Source organism: Limulus polyphemus, unplaced genomic scaffold (genome assembly GCF_000517525.1).
Source record: "Limulus polyphemus unplaced genomic scaffold, Limulus_polyphemus-2.1.2 Scaffold38, whole genome shotgun sequence".
In the NCBI taxonomy this organism is placed as follows: Eukaryota; Metazoa; Arthropoda; class Merostomata; order Xiphosura; family Limulidae; genus Limulus; species Limulus polyphemus.
In genome coordinates, this window is record NW_013665648.1 from 1144545 (window position 1) to 1161884 (window position 17340).

The 17340-nt window shown below is 30.3% G+C and overlaps 1 protein-coding gene across 1 annotated transcript in view; it reads left to right on the forward strand.

Annotated features, from left to right (window-relative positions):
• LOC106461313 (kielin/chordin-like protein) overlaps positions 1-17340 on the forward strand; it is a 119315-nt gene that overhangs the window by 78783 nt on the left and 23192 nt on the right. Inside the window, exons 35-41 of the mRNA XM_022388562.1 lie at positions 1182-1355; positions 5360-5530; positions 8683-8859; positions 11474-11638; positions 13602-13695; positions 15926-16008; positions 16559-16720. Coding sequence (XP_022244270.1) covers positions 1182-1355; positions 5360-5530; positions 8683-8859; positions 11474-11638; positions 13602-13695; positions 15926-16008; positions 16559-16720 — 1026 coding nt within the window. The remainder of the gene's footprint in view (positions 1-1181; positions 1356-5359; positions 5531-8682; positions 8860-11473; positions 11639-13601; positions 13696-15925; positions 16009-16558; positions 16721-17340) is intronic.

The window sequence follows — 17340 nt, forward strand, 5'->3', positions numbered from 1 at the left end:
ACTTTAATATAAGTTTAACATGACAGCAACTTATATTAAACTTATATTAAAGTTTTTCTTCATTACCCATTTAAGCCGTCTCCAGCCATTATTAGCATGAATATCTATTTCATTCTGTGACAGATTAAAGAGAGGTATGACTAGAAGCCTTATCTTGGAGAATCCATTTCCTCTTGTCCTTGTTCCTAGACAGAGATCCTTCTATACTGTTGTCTAATGCACATGGACAACCTTTGCCACTGACTTCTGTGTTTGTACAGGGTGTCCAAAAAATCTGGAGCCAAAGGCAATTTAACAAATTTTACAGTATGGCTTCAACATGCTGTCCTTGTAATTCTAAATAAGTTTGGATTAACAGCAGGATTAACTTAACCTTCTTATGCTTTGACAGTGCTATAATCAGTAATGTAGTTGAAATTAAGAACAGTTGCAAGTCACCTATGGTTTCAGACTTTTGGACACTCTGTAGATTCTTAACTGTTACAAGACTGCATTTTGCTTACCACAGCTGGTGTAGACCTGTTGCAGGTTTCTTTCTTTATATTACAACATTCATCTGGTGGGTGACCTTAACTGTTACAAGACTGCATTTTGCTTACCACAGCTGGTGTAGACCTGTTGCAGGTTTCTTTCTTTATATTACAACATTCATCTGGTGGGTGACCTTAACTGTTACAAGACTGCATTTTGCTTACCACACCTGGTGTAGACCTGTTGCAGGTTTCTTTCTTTATATTATGACATTCATCTGGTGGGTGACCTTAACTGTTTCTTCTGGTAGCAAGGGCACATGATCTTATAAACATTGTAAGACCTTTTGATTTTTGGAATAACAACTTTAAAGGAAAATAAATTTCCCAATTTAAAAACCTGTTTCAAAATAAATGGATTTGAATTCGTGGATGAACTCTATCCAGAAGTGAAACAATTCTGTTAATATATTCAGACTGTTTTCCTGTATATGGTAGTATTTTACACAGGTTTTTTTAGAACACTAATCTTTAGAATTATAAGGGTGACCAATTTATTTGACATTTCACAGATGTTAGTATTAATAAAACAAGCTTTCAGGCTAGTAAGTTGCTAGTATATTTATAAAGCAATGTTATATGAAAAATAAAACTACTGCATATAGAAAATATGCATGCTTTGAAGTACTTATTATTTCACGTTTTTCTCAGAAAGGAACCGTGAAGTGTTCTGCTAAACCTTGTCCACCAGTAAGGTGCATTAGTCCTAAACAGGGAGAGTGTTGTCCAGAGTGTCATGGTGCTTGCATGTATGGTAACCAACAAAAGGAAAATGGTACTACCTTTCCGCATGTTACAGACAGTTGTAAGGAATGTCTCTGCTGGGTAAGACTTAATTGTGTCTTATTGTATTGATCCATGGCTATATAATCAGTATCAGATGAAACTGACATTTTCAAAAACAAAAGAAAATAGATCAGATGGTGGTACCAATATCTATCATGAAGAAAAATAAGAATATGAGAATTGATAGACAAGATGAGGTATCAGTAATATTACTGTTGCTAGTGTCAACTTTTTAATATGATAACTGTTCAGTTATTCTTGAAGGTAGAATTACCGAGTAAATTCCGTATTGTGAAATAAATGTTTCACTTACAAAGTGACTTATACAGTACTCATTTGTGATTGTAAAGTTAGAAGGAATGAAATAATAAAATTTTATTTAAATATTTTTTAACACCAATATAAATGTTTTTATTATGTAATTATTGAAGTGTGTATGCATATATATATGTGCAGTATGTTTATTCATTGGACCCAGGATTATATATATAGTGGGGAAGAGGGTTCAGTCACTTTAGTGGGCAGAGTCTCCATCATAGAAACAATATTTATGTTGGTGTGGATATAGAAGTTTTTATAAAGATGTTCCTATATGAAGAGCATGATTGATGTAATTTAATTATTACTTAATCTAACATTTTCGGTATGGGGGATTGTAATCTATCTTGAATTTTTCTGTTTTATACAGTTAACTTTCTAGAAGAATTTTCAATTTATGTCAAGAATTGATCTGTTTAAGTAATGATGTTATGTTAAAAGTTGTCTCTGTTTAGGATAAGTTATCTGCTAATTATAGGAAGTGAAATGAATATAAACTAACATAACAAAAAAGATGATACATAATTAATTACTTTCTAAATTTGGTCTCATGTTTGCTTGTGAAGTCTTATACTATGGTGGTATCCATAGCCTTGTTAGTTTTGTTTTCCAAATGGATGTCAAGAATACTTTACACCAAAATTCAGATATTTCTTGCTGTATTATTTTTTCATGGAACTGTGGCAAAGTATGGTTTCACTGTTGGAGTTTAAGTGTTAAGAAAATGGATTGTTTACACATTGTTATATATTCAGTGTTTTTTGTTATCCTTAGGATTGTATAGCTGAGAATCAGGTGTTTTACGTGTTAGGTTTTTGGTTTTACTTAACAACTTTTCTACTTTCTAAACAAAAATATACTGAAATGTGCACTACATGATAAGAAGTGTGAATTTTGTCACGTTATAGTCAGCCAAGATTGACTAATTCAATACACACTCATAAAGATACTATACTTGATATTTTGCATTAAATGACATTTCATCACACTGAATAAATTTTAATTTTTTTTATAATTTTATGTTGTCCAGTGCTAATTTCAAATGGTCTAATATATAAAGTAGTCAATATAACATGAAAATATTCATCAAACTGAGCATAGAAATCCTTAGTCATTCATAAATAACAACTTTACAACAGTCAGAAAAACAAGGAACTGCTATTATCTTATATTACATTATTTTTATAACTTTGATTTTTATGTAAAGATTCAAGGTGAAGGAACACAAATTCTTGTTATTAAAAGTCAGCCTTAATGAATTAAGAAACCAAATTGTGCTGTCCACTTGTTCTTAGTTTATACATGGTTTTTAAGTAGATGTTTTATCCAATAATACGTCCAGATATAAAAGACTTAGCTTACATATATATACTGAAGCCTTTGATATACATCCCTGAGAACAATGCATTAGCTTCACACACAACTTTTCATTCTTAAGAATTAGAAGAATCTATTAAAACTTGAACATACACAATTTGTGAACCAATACCACTAAAAAATATGCTTTTATAAGATAATTATTGCAATATTTTCCATTGATGATTTGTATTTATATATTATTGATATTACATTAAGCTTATGATACTTCACAGTAATCTTATTGATTAATTCAGTTACTATATGAATACTGTATTATAAATACTTATCTATTTTCATCATAATAATTGAAAATACCCTCTAGTGTAATAAGATGAATAATCTTATGACACGGCAGTTCAAATGGAATTCACTACTAAAGTATTTTATCTTAATCTTGCGAAGTCCTATTTGTTTAAAAGAGGTTCAGCAATTACATTTTACTACATACGTTTTTGAATGTTTCTCTGGTTTTCATTGCCAGTACATTATTAAATTAATATTTCAATATAAATACTCTGCTTTGTCTGTCTAAACAATTTTAGGAAACGATATACTGTATATTTTTGTGTATTCAGAATTACCTCCGTTTTCTGGAGGTAAACTATATCCAAATTAGTGGAAAAAGACAGCTTAGGCAATTCATAGAAAAGCATGTTGAAAATGTCTAATTGTAAAAGTGGACAAGTATCAGTGTATGTGGTAATGGTGTGGACAGTATTTGAAATAGTCAACCCCTCTGGTAGTGTTTACTGATTAGAAACCTAATTGTATAGAGAATTATGAATTGGGTTTGAGAATAGCTTATTGTTTTATTTTGTATAGAAACTGTATTACTGATTGTATATAATCAGGTTCATTTTTAGCAAATTTTTTTGTTTTGGATTCTTAGAATCTGGAATGTAATCTTTATAATATTCTTTAATAAGTTATTTTCTTGCTATTGAGAACATGACTTTCAACCATAAGATATTGATGTCACTTGGCTGTGGCATTGGAAATAGTGAACTTGTAGAAATGTGTGAAATAATGTTGCCCTTATGCCTGGCAGAAGGAGCATTACCTCATTTCAAACTGTGCTCTTAGCATAAACAACTTTACAGATCCTGATTAAATACTTGGATTGATCATGGTAAAAGTGCAGAACTGCCTATTCTTTAATCATCCATCTATCTTCTTGATAAAAATAATGGATTGGGTAAGTTCAAAAGACACTCTTTCTTTAAGTCCTCAGAAGGTTAAGATATCACAGTGTATATGGGCAGTATAGTAATATCTTAACAACATTCTTCCTGAATTAATGGCTTATAATTATGTCTTCACTGAAAGTATCTCCTACAGGACAATAAATCTCAAGGTTTGCCTCATGCACTTGGATGGTAATGATCTCAACGTATTGCTCATCCAGGTTTAGGATAATGTGGTTCTTCAACATTTTTCTCATAATGGACCCTAGTTATTAAAATAGTCTGGGCACAGTTGTTATTAATAGCTTCAAACAAATAAGGATAGCGGATAAAGTGCTGATGAACTGCTTGTGGATTTTAATAAGTGAAGATGACAACATCTATTAAATTAACATATTCAAGAAGGGGGATTATCTGTCCAAAGGATGTTTTCTAGTCATATGTCATTGATTATCAACCTGGTCAAAACCCATTGCAAAGTCAAGTTAAATTAGTGGATCACAAACTTTTTATTGCTGTACACACCTAAAGATAAAGTTCTCACATACATCTTGTCTACTGGCTGCTCCAGAAGGATGTTTCTCAGATTCGTGTTGGATATTCTGTTTTTACAAGTACAAATGAACAATCAGAAGGAGGAGCCTTTTTTTCACAAATTAGTCTTTTAATGGCCTTAAACTACTTATACGAAAATGAGGATTCTTTAGAATTTCCTTTTGGCTAATTAAGCAAAATTGTCAGACAACAGTCACACAATTCTGTATAGTGACATCTGCTTCATTCAAATCACCAATCTCATATTGTTGAAAGGGAAAGAAAAAAATAGAACTGCAAGCAATACTAGTTTGCTAGAAAAGTGATTTAAGTATTGGTTTAAACCCCCTTTATCTCATGTCCAATAATAATCAGTGTAGCTCCAAGGAAAATAGTTAATAAAGATATAATCATTTTAAACATTGGATTTCCTTTATAGTTATCATTATACATCTTAGAAAATTGATATATTGCAATGTGATAGTTTGACATACATTAGTTGCCCTTTTGGATTAGAAATAATTAGTTTTGTTGAAATGTCTAGTTTTTGGTGATCAATTTTTAATATAATAATAGTAATAAATTGTATGAAATCAGTGGTGATAAGTTACCTTATTATTTGATTTTTTTAAAATTTATTATTGACAGAATGAGACAGTTGAGTGTCATAGAAAAGCTTGCCCTTTTGTAGCATGTCAGAATCCTGCTCATGGCCATTGCTGTCCAGAGTGCTATGATTGTCTGTTTCATGAACAAAGATGGTCACATGGAACAACATTTGAAGATCCTCAAACTTCCTGTAGTAAATGCAGATGCCAAGTATGTTACTGAACTATTACAGTTGTTCTCACATGGACTGTAGTAAAATAAACTTCCAACCAATGTTACTTCAGCTCCTTCCACACACATGCTTAGAATCTGTATACACTAGTAGCAGTTTTTATTCCAACACTTTAAACTTCTTTAATTGAAATATCTATATGTTGTAATGGTTGCACTATTATGTTGTATGGTAATTTTGTATATTGTGGACATATTTTATTATTATGAGATTAACAGGAGGCATTTATTAAAAAAATATGCTTATCGGTATCACCATAAGTATTTGGAAGTTTAAAAAAAAAGCTTAAAAAATTATAAATAATTAAAATTACAGTTCAAAATTAGTACATTTACTTAAAAAACCCAATTACTGGGTTAAAAACTAAATTGCATGGATAAAAAGTATCTTGGGAAGTGACCAAAAGTATCAATTTAATATTGTATTTATTAGTATTATTACTGTTACTAATGGCATGCAAGCTACCACTGTTTTTATAGTATTAAGAATAATTTGTAAATGTATACTTTTATTATTTAAATATTGGTTCAAAAATGAGAACTAGGATTAGTCAAATTGCTCTAAGTGATGTAGTCTTTTTTTAATCACATTTTACAGTGTTTTATATTTTAGAGTATGCATTGTCAAATTCAGTTTTTACTGGTTATTTCAGTTGAGGTGATTACATTAATGAACCTCAGTAGTTGAAAATATCTGAATTATCTTTGAAGTATCTTTAATTATTTAACTTAATCATTTTCTCTCCTGGAAGACATATAAGGCCAGTACTTAACTCCAGTTTCCTCTGGCACAATCAGATGAGAATGTGAAGGACAAAATATCAGGCTTTTACAGTGTAAAGTTCTTGTACACACAGGAGACTTATTTTAAGTAAAACTTAGTATTTCATTACAGCAGAACTTAAAAGTTATATATTTGTTAATGATCAGTATTTTGAGAATATTGAATTTTCTGGTGTTCAGATAGGCCTAGATATCTCTGTTTAATCTCTCTTGTAACTTTATAGGACTGTGGTGATTTATATTTTTTTATGATATATTTCCTAACCTTGGATTTGACCCTGAGGCCTGTCATATGCCAAAAAGTGCTCTGCCACCTGAGCTAAAGGGTTAACCTCTTAGCATTTCCTAGTAAGGCACTTTTTAACAACTCAAGCTACTATATTTTCCCATTCCACAAACAAGGCCTGTGTTCAGACCCTATTTTAGTGTCATGGGATGGTCACTTGTTAGATGCTAGTGTTATAAATGTTATTTTTTCACAATATATTTCCTCATCTTGGATTTGAGCCCTAGACCTGTCCTACTTCATGTGAATGTTCTACAGTTCTTTGATAAATTGTTTAGGCAGAGTATTCATGATGAAACTAAGTGTCAGTGTGTGTGTATGGTACTGTCTGTCTTTATAGTATTCTGGTGAATTGTTGAGAGCATGTTATGATTGGTTTGTTCATCCATGTTTCTGATTGGTGGAGAGACTTCCAGTAGATTCAACCAATGGTAGCCACAGGTTACTCACCTCTAATTCGGAATCTGTGTTTAGTGAAGGTTTTATTGTGTTGATGTAAAATGATTATTTAATTTTTCTTGTCTTCCAAAATTTATCTATGTTGATGATTCTAGTTTTTTCTCAGTTTATTTTGCATCCATTTAACATGATGTGTTCTGTAATGGCTGAATTTTGTGTTTTCAGAAGTCTTGTACTATTTTTATGTTCTTTTATTCTTGTCGCTAGTCTTCCTCCTGTTTCTCCAATGTTTGTTTTTTTGCAGGAACACAGAATTTCATAAATGAAGTTTTTGTTTTCTCATTGGTAGGTTTCTGTTTGTTTTTCCCCAAAATGGACCGTAATGTCTTGCAAGATTTCCACCAGATATGTATGTTGAATTTCTTGGCTATGCATTTGAGTTTTTGCTGAAATTTTGCAAGTAGGGGAGGTAAATGGCAGTAGTGGTAGTGTTTTTCTCATCTTTTCTTTCTTTCTGTTGTGGTCTTTATCAGGTAGTTTTTGATGAAGGAGTAGGTGTAACCATCCTATTTAAAGAACTCTTATGATCTTTTGGCATTCTGTTTCGATGGATGTCTTATTGCAAATGTTTTCTGCTCTCTTGTTTAGGCATTAGATTATATCATGTTTTATTGAGTTTGGATGATAGGACCTGAAGACAAAAGGAGGAAGACTTTTGAAACATTGTCCTTTGCACTTGTGTTTCTACAACAGGCAGTTGCCATCCATTCAACTTAGATTCACAATGCTCTACAAAGTGGGTTAAGAGTTAAACTTTTAACACTTGCTACAAAGTCATTTTTAGCCATGACACAGTGGCTCATAGAATGGCTCTGAGTTGGTTTGCTTTTTCAAGTACAAACTTTTAGCTCTTAGCTCCATCTCTTGACTGATTTGTGATCTAATTACAGCCATGGCTATTGAGGATTCCTTCTTGTTTACAACTCAAACAGGACTATTATTTGAAGTCATTATTAAGCAGTTGTAAGCAGTGGTGGCTCTTTATGTTCTTATTCTTGACATCAAACATGAGTTCCAGTTTGTTTTTCTTTTAAACTGTTACTGCTGCAACTATATAAAATATTATCAGTGCTCTTACTCTGGTGTACAATCCTCTTTTACTGGTAATGACCTCTCTGGGTAACACAAGGAGTGCAACTTGAAGTTAATTGTTAATTATTGACTCAAGTAACCTAAAATTCAGGAGCATCATTTATTTATTACACATGGTTACAAAACAAATAATATTGTTCAAATTATTAAACTGTTTTAAAAGTTGTGCATATGACCATATTATCAGAATTGTGAATAATATTGATCCATCAAAGCAGATGGTCTATCCCACCTTTTACAAAAAAAAAGTCTCCACCCCACCCCATTTTGGCTGCTACATACTCAGCACCAGTTAGCTGTTACTTAATTTTAAGCCATGGAATTGTGTAAATATGAAGACTTACAAATCTGTGATTGTATGTTGTCTCATTTCAACAGGGAAATTTTAAGCTGTCTTAAGAGTATGTCTGTTTTCTTAAACACAAGTATAAAAACATGTTAAATTAATTTTTAAATTTCTTGTGCATAATGTTAATGATAAGATGTATTATTTTGGAAATCCTCATCTTAGGCTGGTAATGTGTCTTGTAAACCAGTGAGATGTCCACACCTGTCCTGTCCTCTTCAGTTTACCCCACAAGATGAGTGTTGCCCTGTTTGTGAAGGCCCATGTGTTTACGAAGGTGTGAAGTATGGGGATGGGGAAGAATTCACATCTACTCAAAGATGCCAAAAATGTTTGTGTGTTGTAAGTTACATGTCTTATTTGATATTTCTGACAGAATTTTTAGATCTGAATTCTAACTTACAAGTTTCTTACAATACAAATGCTCATAAATATTCTGATATATCAAATTCTTAATGTGCTGTCATTAAGTTAACTCTAGCAAGTTGTATTTACCTAACACACTATTTTATCATTAGATGATCAAGGAAATTAAATTTGTTATTTTATTTTTGGTATATAAATGCAGTTATTAGTGTTCTCTAGCTACCAGCTAGTTATTAGCTTTCATATTTATCATTAATTACTACTGCTAGTCTGTCTTTACTAAGATATTTTTTGTTCTGACTAATTTTAACTTTAAGTTAGAAACTTTGGCTTGCTTGTGCTTAGAAGTTAATCAGTGATAAGTCTTTTCCTTTTTTTTAATTAGTGTTACATATATAAAAGAAACATATATGCCTGTATACTTGTGTTATTCATTAGACTTTACCATACTACCCAGCAGAACTTTTTTTGATAATTTTGTAGTTAATAATCATAATTACCTGAAGCAAGTTTTTTGTTTTTTTATTTATTCAACGTACCATTTTCAAATGCTCCTTTTCCTGGAGCATGGCATAGCCAGTTGGTTAGGGGCTCAAATCCCCATCCCACAATACATGCTCTCCATTTCAGCCATTGGGGCATTATATTGTGATTGTCAATCCCACTATTCGTTGATTAAAAGAGTAGCCCAAGAGTTGGCGGTGGGTGGTTATGACTAGCTGCCTTCCCTCTAGTCTTTCACTGCTAAATTAGGGACAGCTAGCACAGATAGTCCTTGTGTAGCTTTGCAGGAAATTCAAACCAAACCCTTTCCTGCACTAGTATTATGAACCACATGAAACAAACTATTAACCACTACTGTTATGAAAATTTTCAGAACCTGTATCTGGTGGTTTAGAATACCAAATAATATATACAAGATATACAAGTTGTAACAGCACTACACAGCATGCACCAAGAGTATACATCTTATCTATAACTGCAACTACTAATCTCAAGAAAAGACATTCTTATAAAAGTTACATTTAATTACTTAGAAAATATGTTTGAATGTCTTTTAAAACAAAGCATGTTCTAATCAGTAGTTAGAACCTGTTTTTAGTTAATATTCTAGACATATCAGTAAGAAACAGAAATGAAGATTATTTACAGTAAAAATTAAATACAAAAACCCTATATTCCAAGTATTTTTGAAAGATGGACCTTCATTCATCAGGAGTAGACTCTGTGATGAAGAAAGGTCCACTTTTTGAAAATACTTGGGTTATAAAATTTTGTATTTCTAGTTTATTGATTTCCTGAACCTATGTTTTCCTGATATCATGGATACAGTATAAAATATATATATATGATGTAATTATAAAAAGTTTTAATACTTCTTTTGACATATCTCTCTATTGTGTGGGCAGAATACTATGTTTTAGTAACTTTAAGTTTGAGATGAAATTATAGAAATGAAGTTTTTAAATGAATGTTTGATTAGGTATGCATACATACGTGGCCATATAGGTCTTCAGTTTAAGAAAAAAAAATATAATGGAAGGTTATCCCCCCCCCCAATAGTCATAATTTCCGAAACTATAATGCACACTAAGCATGGTTCATATATACTACTGTATACTGTGTGATCTGTTTTATTAAAACTTGACAGTATTAATGTCAGCTTTATATGGTGGAGTATAATAGCAACAAAGTTCAAAATTGTCATTAGAACTGCAAAACTTTTTAAAGAAACTTATCATTAAATATGTCAGACATCTCATTCTTAATGGAATAGGCCTTACTGTTTTAACTGTTTCATACAACACTTTAGATCTTAAACAATGACTTACCTGAACAAAGTATTAATTTACATATGCATTTCATTGTATATTTTGCCTTCTGTTTAAAACTTAGATACAAATAGAATTCTTTATTTTAATTGTTTACTGCAAATGTTATAAACAAACTTGGATTGATCAGATTTTACCGGAGAGCCTAGAGTAGTGTTGAACCTCTTGGTGTAGTTTACTGTTATGTTCATATTTACTTTACAATTTAAAACATTTTCTTACTTTATTCCTGTAATTTGGATTCTGTGAGAAGTCTTCAGTTAAATGTACTAGCATGTTTTTAAATATGGGACTCAAAATAGTTATGCTTTCCCAGTAAAGACTGTACGATTTGAACACAATAGTTTTGTTTTGTGGACTTTTGTAGAACATTGAGCAGTTTTATCCAGTAGAACTGATCAGACAACATTTTATGTTATGAGTGTGAATAATGAATTGGTATGTGCATGTATGATTATGTGAGTTGTTAGCAGGATTGCTGCAATTTAATTTGGTTATACAATTTTTATATGTACAGTACTTAATTATTTATGTAAAGTTGTGTGCACTTATGAATACACCATTTCATCACAATACTCCTGTGAAAAATCAAACTCATATACTCATAAAGAAATAATTAGTTTTTCATGATGTAACCCCTCTTTATCGTTTTCATAGTATAATTATCTTGATATAACTAAAACAGCTATTTTTCGTATGAGTTAAACTAAAAAAAATTCACTTGCATATAAGAGACATCATATTTTGTTTCATTTCAGAAAGGTATTGTTCACTGCACAAAGTTAGAATGTCCTGACTGCTCACACCCTATAATTGATCCTAGTCACTGTTGTCCTCAATGCTCAGACTGTACATATCATGGAAAGGAGTACAGAGAGGGACAAAAGTTTTTAGAATACCCTTGTCAAGAATGTATTTGTAAGGTCTGCTTTGTTCAAATTATTTTGTTACTGTTTAGTTTGCATGTTAGTGGAGTTTACAATTAAAACCTAGAATATCTGTTTGTTCAAAACAAAAAAAAACAGACTCTTTAACTTGACCAAATAAGTCTTTAACAAACAATTAATAAAAACAAGAACTTGTAAAAATATGCACACATAAAAAAAGAAGATGATTTTAAATTTCAAAGAGTCTTGATCCTCTTCGTTATCTCTCTAGTTTTAAATGCTCAAAGGACTTAAGTTTCTTTTGTATTTTTTGTCATAACCAACCAAGTATTTTGGATTTTAAGTTAAATCCCCACTTATGACCCAGATAAGCCCTTTTATTGTTTGGATAATTTAAGTAAGGTATATGTTTTTTGTTGTTTTCATTAATTATTGCATTGAAAGCTTGTGACATTAGTGTTTTAAGAGGCAAAAGCATTTCATGCATTCATTTGTATATAGTTTGTTATATTACCATATTGTTACAAGTTATTAAAGAATTAGAGAAATTTATATTTGAAAACATAAATGTATATTTTTATGTATTCTCCAAAGTATTATGTATTTTAGTATCTTTTTCAAAATTATTTATTTTTGGCATTCAGTTATTAATTTTCTCAGTTCTCACCTAGTTTTTTATTTTTCTAACATTCAAGTTACAGGAGTTGTGCCATGCCCTCTTTTCAGAAACATTCAATATCAAAGATAGACATTCTTAATGTTTATCTTCACACATCTTTTAATGTGAAATCAAGGTTTTTGTTTTGTTTCATCTTCAACCTTGAATGTGTTAATTTTTATACTTTCTATTTTGATTTTTCTAGAGCTCTTTATTTTATCCATTTAGTTTTTCTTTCCAATAATACAGTAATCACCAAATGCTACTTAAAAATCTGGCCACAAGGTGCTAGGCTAGGTCTATGACATGTCGTGTACACGTGCATCACATTCGAGCCACCTTTGTTAAAGTCTTACTCTCAGTGTAAGAGAACAGCACAGTTTAAGCTATATATAGGAAAAAGGAAAAAAAAACTATTTTTTTAACCTGCTAAACATGACTGTTGTATGATAATCAAGCTTGCATGCATGTCTTCTTCACTTAGCATATTCATCACAGTTTCAAAATGTAAAATGGTCTCTGATTGGGTAACATCCTTGCATCATCTGTTTTAACTAAAGTAAGATGTTAAGTCTAGTTCTTAGACTCTACACTAGGCTGTTACCACTCTTGAGCTACTTTTGTGCGAGTTTTTGATTTTTTTAAGAGTTAGGAGTCATGCAGCCACTCAGTCAGCAAACTTGGTGACCTATCATGAGATTGAAAACATTTGATATAGATATTATCTTCTGCATTCTTGGATACACTTCCTTTGCCTGTTATTTCATTTGGAGGATTTAATTTCATAGTCTCTCAAAAGGTACAAAACTGTTGTAAGCCTAAAGGTTTAGTAATTTCATTTGGATACAAATATAAGTTATAAAGAAGTTTGAAAATAGTGATGTTACAAATTGAAAAGGAATCAAATGTGGAAGAAACCTAATCAATATTCACATTTCTTTTGCATTTTCTTCCTAGTGTGTCAACTTCTGCAACAGTTACTGAGTGATTTAGTTTACTGTCTAACTTGAACTAAGAATATAATTTTCTTTCTACACATTGTCAGGATGTTTTATAGTTTTGAAATTTAAAAGTGAAACGTAAAGTTACCCCTTTTATGTGTGTAAAAAGTTTTTGATTTAGTTTTAGGCACTGAAGTTTTAACTAAAATTATTCATTGTATTAAAAACAAACAAACTAGGTAACTATTGTTTTTGGATAACCCACTATTTTAATATGATAAAATTAGTAACATTATTCATTCCAAATAGAGGAATAATAAATCATCCATAAAGGTGTGAATACATTTGACATTAACTTGAATATTTCTCTGTGTATGTAATCTTTAATTCAATGCTACAGGATGGCACCGTAACTTGTTCTTCTATTGTTTGTGATACACCAGACTGTATAAACACAGTGGTGCCTGAAGGACAGTGTTGTCCAACCTGTGCAGGTAAGGAAATTCAAACAGTGATCACGCGATTATCATTCATACTAACTATTATTGGTGTAAAAAGAACATATATTCCATTTATTTTCTTACATGTGTGTAAAAGAAGCACTGAAATTTCTTTATTTTATTTTTTCTAAGATTATACCTTTGTAGAGTCATGGTTTTAACCCATTACTCATAATCTTATTGATTACTATTATTACTAATCAAACATTGTTTAAAGCAACATTGGAATTACCCTTTTTCTTATCATCTGTTCTAACATCAGTAATCCAGCTGCTAAACTTGCAGTATTCAAGCAAATAAGTTAGTATTTTATGTCGGAGGTTGTTTAATTCATGTAACTTGGTTGAGTTTTGGTATGATATTAACATTACTTTCTGTTTGATATAGTGTGTATTAAAAATGAACTTTTTGGTTATATCTTCACCTGCTTGGATTAAACTTAGTTCTTTAGATACTATAACTATCCCAGATAGAGACTTGTTTCTGTTGGGTGTGTGTGCTGCTTCTGTACTTTGGAATATTGTATTTTGAAATAAACAGATAAAATACAGTAAATTAATTATGTAACTGCATTCCTAGTGATATGTTTCTATGTTTATTTAAGACTGAACAGAATTCATCAGACATAATATTGAACACATTATAACCATTAATTTTAATTAATGTTGGCTATTCATTCTTGTGCTTATATATTAGATGTTTTTATGTATATAGTGGTAGTTAGTTATCATTTGGAAATTGCACAGTTCATGTGATGGTGTGATACTATTTGTTATAATATATTTTCAGAAGAACTGAAATATATAATGTGTCCAATAACAAAATTATTACTTACAACTTACTGAAATTAAATATAAAATATAGACTTCTGTAGTATAACCTGAATATTGTTTTATATTAACATCATTCTGTGTATCAACTTGAATTAATGAGTTTTTCTTTGGCTGATAACACAGGCCTGTGAATTTAAACTTCATATAAGTTGTTTTGGTTTTAATAATGGATTTTCCATAATTCAGCTATGCAGATTTCAAAAATAATATTCATTTTTTTCTATCACATAAGGATTTTTTACGAATCAGGAAGAAAAATATACCCTTACTTAGATCAAATTATTATTTCTTTTACCACAGTGAACATTTTTTATTGTTATGTTTGTTATGCTTGGGTTCTAGAACGATCAATAAGATTTTCACATTGCAATTGGTCTAGAGAAATCTATAGCCAATGAAAATTATTCACTTATGTAAAAGTACATATGATGTTTTTTGAAAAATCTGTACATTATGGAGAAAAATGGATATCATTTTCGGATTCAATGTACAGGAATTACTGTAGAACATATAAAAATTTTAAGTCAATAAAACCATCGCAGGCCTGTGTAATCTGAAGAAGAAAAAAAAGCTGTTTTCATAGTGTAGACAAATAGTACTCTCTAAGAATATATATACTGGAATATCTGTTGATACCATTAGTACTAGACCTCTAATGGCATTCCAAGAATAATTGCTTTTTACAAACACCTTTTTGGTCATTTCATAATCAAACGGAGGTCTACATTCATGTATACACAAATATATATAATATGTATGAATATTAGTCAGGTTTTATTAGTGTGCAAACAAAATTGTATAGTTTGAGTTTCACTATGTTGTCTTTTTTTTGCTATGAGAATCAAGTTATCCTGGAATTGGAGAAAAATACATAAAAAGTAACTTATTTTGTAAATATCTCTCTTTCTTATTTTTGGTTATTATTACCTCTCACATTAGCTTAGTTGTCAGAGCAAGTGTATGTAAGTACCATGGTACTATGTAGATGTACTGCACATGGTGATAGATTCCCAGAATTGACATATATTTCTCCAAAACAATGAGATGAAAATGTTTTGTAGCATTTTGAATTCTAATCAAACACTTTAAATCTTGTTTAATTAATTTAGCATATCTTAATTACTTCACTGCTTTAAAAAGATAATTGGCAATTGTTTATAAGAGGAAAATGTGATCTGCATCAGATGTAAACCCTACTTGCTGGATAATGTTAAAATCTGATAATATATATGTGTATGAGGTGTTATCATTATTTTAAAATGAGAGAACACTGTTCACTGCTTAACCTATGAAATATATATATATGTTTATTAATTAAAACTCTGTAACCATTGTGTTTAAAAGTTATTTGAATATTCTAATTCATGTATAATTCATTTGATCTTTTCTAGGTTGTGTTGTGAATGGTGTATCTTACAAGGATGGAGACCATTTTATTAATCCTAAAAATACTTGTGAAGAATGTACTTGTGCGGTAAATATATTTTCACAACTGTTTCTGTGTGCTGTTAAAAGACTGCTATAAAGTTCTTGTTTGTTGTTACATCTCATGAAGATTGCAGTGTGAAGATCTAAAATTGGGTTGTCTTTCTGTACATTTTTTAAATATGTAATAGTTTATAGATAGATTTAACTTGTGTACGAAGCTGATTTATGAATATTTATGTAATCAAAAAGTCATAAAACTAAGAGTTAAAATGCTTAAAAAAAAGGATAAATAACTTAGTTTAAATTTGTTTGAGAGACTGTAAATGTATTACTTCTGCTGCAATTAATATCTTGAATATATGGTTTATGATTCATTTATTTAGAATACAGTTAATTATATAATTTTAAGACTAAGTTATGTACTTAAAAATCTTTATTAACGGATCATTAAGAATTATTGTATAAATTAAAGAAAAATACGATTTTTTACCAACGCAAATATTAAAAATAGTGTAGAAGCATGGATTATTGATTGGGGAAAATGAACCCAAATTACTTGGTTTGTCCATGTTTTATTTTTCTCTTTCACCCTGCAGCAATCTGAAATAATTTGTAGCAAGTCATCCTGTCAGCACTCTTGCTCACATCCAACACCATATTCTTGTTGTCCCATTTGTGATTCCTGTTTATTTGAGAATACTGAATATGAAAATGGAAAACACTTTGCACCAGATCTTTGCCGAAATTGCATTTGTACAGTGAGTAATACTCATAAACAAATTCTTGTAGAGTGTTAAAATTGCAACTCTTTCTTAATCTTTAACTAAAGTTTCATATTTTCATTTAATTTGTTATAGATTTATCATCTTAATATTGTTTCTTGTTAGTTGTGTGCATAAAGAAATGTACATTCTAATTTAGGTTTTTAAAATTTAAAACATTCCAAAGTTTAACTGAAATTTTATATAGAAAATTTTCAACAAAATTTCGTACACAGAAATATTTAACACCTGAGTAAATTAAAGATTTTTAGTTTTAATGTTTTATTGGCAAAATCTATACAGATGAAATACCAAGTGACAAATGTAAAGGCATGACTGATGTTTTTAAACTCTTAATTTAGCTGAATTTAATATAATTAAGTAACATTAAAAGAAATGTTATTCTATTATTATGAAGTTACAACATCCAAAGCTGATATATAACTTGCTGTGTTTGTTGCATTAGTAAAGAGTTTTAGAATAGAGCCAACACATCCTTTGTTTATTTTACATGGTATTGCGTATTTACCTACTACGTAGATCAAAGGTTAAATAATTTTTTTCATTTCTTTTTCGAGTGAAAGGTTTAAAGTCTATAAAGTTGCTGTTGACCCACT